Here is a 4,527-nt window from a genome sequence, read left to right as displayed (position 1 = left end):
CAAACAAATTCTCATAATTAATATTATATGTCTAAATGTGTGTGATAATTTGGAGTTGGAGCTATAGTCTCATCAACCCAGCTACATCTCATTGAGAAATGTTAATGATTTCTTAATTAGATACACAACCGTGTGGATTACCCCGTTTCCAAAGAAGGTAATAAAAAATATTAAAATATAACATTTCAACTTATAATGGTAATTGTTTTCTAAATAAAAGAAAATAAAGAAAAAAGATGTTGCCAGCAAAGTAATTAATGTATGCCGTGCATGGTTGTGGCACTCTTTTTATAATGAAGCCGGGCACACTTGCATCTGTCCCTCTCTCCTATTTATACATCCATTAGCTTAGATATATATAATCACACAAGTGCATTTGCTTCTCTCTCTCCTATATACATATATTCAATCTCCTTCATGTGACATTAAATCTTACCATTCATAATTATCTCATTTACGTAGCCAGCTAGTATCCTGAATTTTTGTCCGTCAGTCAGTTATATAAAGAAAGAGGCCCTTCAAATTTAATTAATGGCTGTAGCAATATCTCTGTTCATCATCTTTGTTTGTCTGTGTGGAATTTCTATTTCAGAAGGTCAACTTAGAGCTGGGTTCTACGCCGATACTTGCCCTGATGCTGAATCCACGGTCAGCTCCGTGGTCCGCGAAGCAGCTCAGTTTAGCTCCAAAGTCGCCCCAGCTTTGCTTAGGCTTCACTTCCATGACTGCTTCGTTCAGGTAATTATGTAAGGTGGATCCAATTCAATTTAAATTGTTTAAAGTTAAATTTGAATTCGTGACATTTGATGCCTTATGTACAATTGTTGGTACTTGAGTTACTCTAATTAATTACAAATTATATATATGACTATAAGAGGATATATATATTTATTAATATATATATACATATATTTCAGGGGTGTGATGGGTCAATATTGATAAACAATGGAGGAAATGCAGAGAAACACGCATTTAGCCACCAAGGAGTGGGAGGATTTGAGGTGATAGACAAGGCTAAATCCCAGCTTGAAAACCTATGCCCAGGGGTTGTCTCTTGCGCTGATATTGTAGCCTTGGCTGCTAGAGACGCCGTCGTTTTGGTATTCTCTCCCGTCTTCATCCCATATATATACCACAAAGTATAATTGAATAAACAACTTTGTATCTTTAAAGTCAATTGTTTGAGTTTGTACAATCGAATCTTTTAAGAAAATTGAAAAACTTATATGGCAATATGGATAACCAGGGCCGGCCTCTATGATTGGGATGCCCTAAAAAAACATGATTTTTGATTGCTAAAAAAAATTATTCTCAAACCACTGGGCAAAAGCTATTTATTTTTATAAAATTATAAAAATTTATTCTTTATTTTATTTAATAGGCTGCTCTGAGAGTGTACTGCCCTAGTTCAGGGGTTCGCTGGGCTTATACCAGGGCTGGCCCTGTGGATAACAATAGTTTATAGAGAAAAACTTGAATAGTTTATCAATTACTCTTCTCCGGAATATTCGTTGATGGTTAACAATTTTAAATCTATTGAGATTTTTGTGATTAAACTTTCGATTTTTGGAGTCTAAGAATTCTGGTAGATTAGAAAATGCTGGAAATTAATGTGTTTATAATATAATAAAGAGAGTTGGCAATACCTTCATGCAGGCAAATGGGCCTGCTTATGTGGTTCAAACGGGGCGACGAGATGGTAGAGTTTCCAGTGTTTCGGCAGCAGATAACATGCCAGATGTAACTGATTCAATTCAACAACTTAAAGCCAAGTTTATACAAAAGGGTCTCTCAGAAAAGGATCTCGTGATTTTAAGTGGTACATTTCTCTCCATGCAACTAAGTTCACTGTTTTAAATAGAAGTTCATGTCATTGTACAAAATGAATACATATTTCCTATTCTTTAAACCAATAAATAAAATTTATTTTAAATGGGAAATATATATGGGTTGATTTGGGATTATTTCGGTTTCTCATAAATAATCTCAAACCCCAAATATAAAATTCATCAAAATGATACTTTTATTATATAAGCTTTAATAATATTGTTAGGATAGCATCAAATGGAGAGCTGCGGGTAGGTTTGTAATTAAGAGGAACACGTTACTTTGTTATAACATCAATATCAATAGTTAATGAGCCAGCTTCTATACACACATATGCAAGTTAGTCATTTAATGTCCTTCTAAGTTGGTTTTGTCAAACCTAGCCAATTATATAGAAAGAAAATATAATTTTCCCCACAAAATACTGAATAAATTTAGTTTTATACTAATTCAATACAGATATTCCATTTTAATTCAAATATATGATTGTACTAGTTAATTACATGGAAAAAATTAGTATTAAACTATTATTTAGTATATATAAACAGAAAATTACTTTAAAATTAGTATGTAAGTATGCTGATCTTTCATAAAATTGTCCCCACACATGACCCTCGTTAGGAGCCTATACTGTAACACCTGTTATCATTATTAATGTCATTATTTAATATTTAATTTAAATAATAAAATATGGAAGACAGCCTATAAATGGCCGATACATATTTGATTAAAGAACAAAATTTTTAATATATGATGCTCAAATTTTGATGTACTTAATTAAAATTGGTGAGCTTTTAGGTGATATATCTTAAAATAGAATTTTAACATTTTGGTTTTATTAGGTAAACTTTTTTTACAGGGTTACTTGATGGAGTCTTAACTATACATTTATATAAATAAAAATATATGTGTTTCTAATATTGAGTTATCATAATTCAACGTCTTCATGATAAAAAAAGTTAACAATTTATTTTTAAAATCAAGAAAACACAAATTTTACTCAATTTATATATGTAGTTTCAAGAGACAATATGTATTTAGTGCGGCCATAAAGTCACCTGCTAGGACCACCTAAAATAAATATTTAAAAATATGTTTCTTCTAAGTTTGTACTCATCCACCTAGAATATTAAACTATAAAAGTGATATATAACAAATTAATGAAGTGAAATAAATTTTATTAATTTTAACGTTAAAATATTATATATTTTTAATATTATATTTAAGAAAATAAATTTTGTATAAATGCTAACATTTCCTATCTTCAGAGAGGCAATATATGTATTACTATGAAGTCTTACACTTAATTCACATTTAAAAAGAATATATTAAAGGTTAGTGAGTTAATATATTAGTTTCTTTAAAAACCCAATCCAAAAGGCTAAAACAAATAATTGTTACAATTATTTTTGGAAAAGAATGGCTTTCAATACTTTGTTTTAATGATTTTATAGAGAAATGAAAGTACATTAATGGGATATTTTGTATTGTATTTCCCTGTCATAATTAAATTTTGGTGGCTACCCTTTAAATTAAGACTAGCCAATTTGAAATAGTGAAACCCTAAATTTAATGTTGGCAGATCAAATCGGTCCCAACCATTATATGTATGTTGAAGTTAATTAAATTGACAGAAGAACAGCACTATTTGCACATTTATGCGTTGTCGACACTTCTAATATGCCTAGTAGGGTCCCAATTTTAGACTCATTTATTTTGAGGAGACCGACATTTCTATTTATCAAAGTAATTTTTTTCTTTTATTTAGTTAAGATATTTTTTTAGATTTTATTTATTATTTTTTAAAACTTTCTTTTCTTTGTTAGCTGCTCATACAATTGGAACAACAGCATGCTTCTTCATGACCGAAAGACTATATAGCTTTCCTCAAAATGGAGGAACTGACCCGTCCATAAACCCTAGCTTCTTGCCAGAGTTAAGATCTTCGTGCCCCCAGAATGGAAACGTGAATGCTCGGTTACCAATTGACCGTGGGAGTGGTGACACTTTTGATGTTCGCATAATGCAAAACATACGAGGTGGCTTTGCTGTTCTTCAATCCGACGCTCAACTCTACGTGGATGAAACAACAAAGGAGATTGTGGACTCGTATATTGACCCGAACCCAATCTTTGGACCTAACTTTGAGTCAGATTTTGCAGACTCCATGGTGAGGATGGGCACTTTGGGGGTTAATACAGGGTTTGAAGGAGAGATCAGGCGGACGTGTAGTGCTTTCAACTAGGTTTGGGCTTTGGAAACTATATAAAGAAATAATATTGCATATTCCAGAATAATAATAAAAAATACTGATAAAAAAACATAAGAATACAACAAAGAATTGAATATGTTATATGAGTGTTACTTTCATCATTTAAATGTACATTGTTTGGGGTGTATAAGGATTTGTGTGTTAATGAGTTTGCTTGTAAAATACTTTCAAATATGTTGAATTATAATGGGTTGTTTTGATATGCTTTTATAAAGCATTGAAAAATAAAATTGTTTGTTTTGTCAAATTTTATAATTCATTGTGAATATAAAGATTATGATTATTCAGAAAAAAAAATATTAATATAAAAAAAAGTAATGAAGTATTTCATTACACCACGTTGACGTTCTTTTGAAAACTTTATAATGAAATAATATTGCATATTCCAGAATAATAATAAAAAAATACTGATAAAAAAACATAAGAAT

The 4,527-nt window shown here is 30.6% G+C and overlaps 1 protein-coding gene across 1 annotated transcript; it reads left to right on the top strand.

Moving 5' to 3' along the window:
* Positions 1-361: 361 nt before the first annotated feature.
* Positions 362-4,301, top strand: LOC124940622 (peroxidase 43). The gene is made up of 4 exons (XM_047481144.1): positions 362-738; positions 918-1,100; positions 1,657-1,819; positions 3,654-4,301. Exons 1-4 carry the CDS (start codon positions 532-534, stop codon positions 4,070-4,072), a joined length of 972 nt encoding a protein of 323 aa, XP_047337100.1. The 5' UTR covers positions 362-531; the 3' UTR covers positions 4,073-4,301.
* The last annotated feature ends 226 nt before the right edge of the window (positions 4,302-4,527 follow it).

Source organism: Impatiens glandulifera, chromosome 5, assembly GCF_907164915.1.
Source record: "Impatiens glandulifera chromosome 5, dImpGla2.1, whole genome shotgun sequence".
In the NCBI taxonomy this organism is placed as follows: Eukaryota; Viridiplantae; Streptophyta; class Magnoliopsida; order Ericales; family Balsaminaceae; genus Impatiens; species Impatiens glandulifera.
The sequence above is the reverse complement of the archived record's forward strand: the minus strand, read 5'-3'. Positions and strand labels throughout refer to the sequence as shown.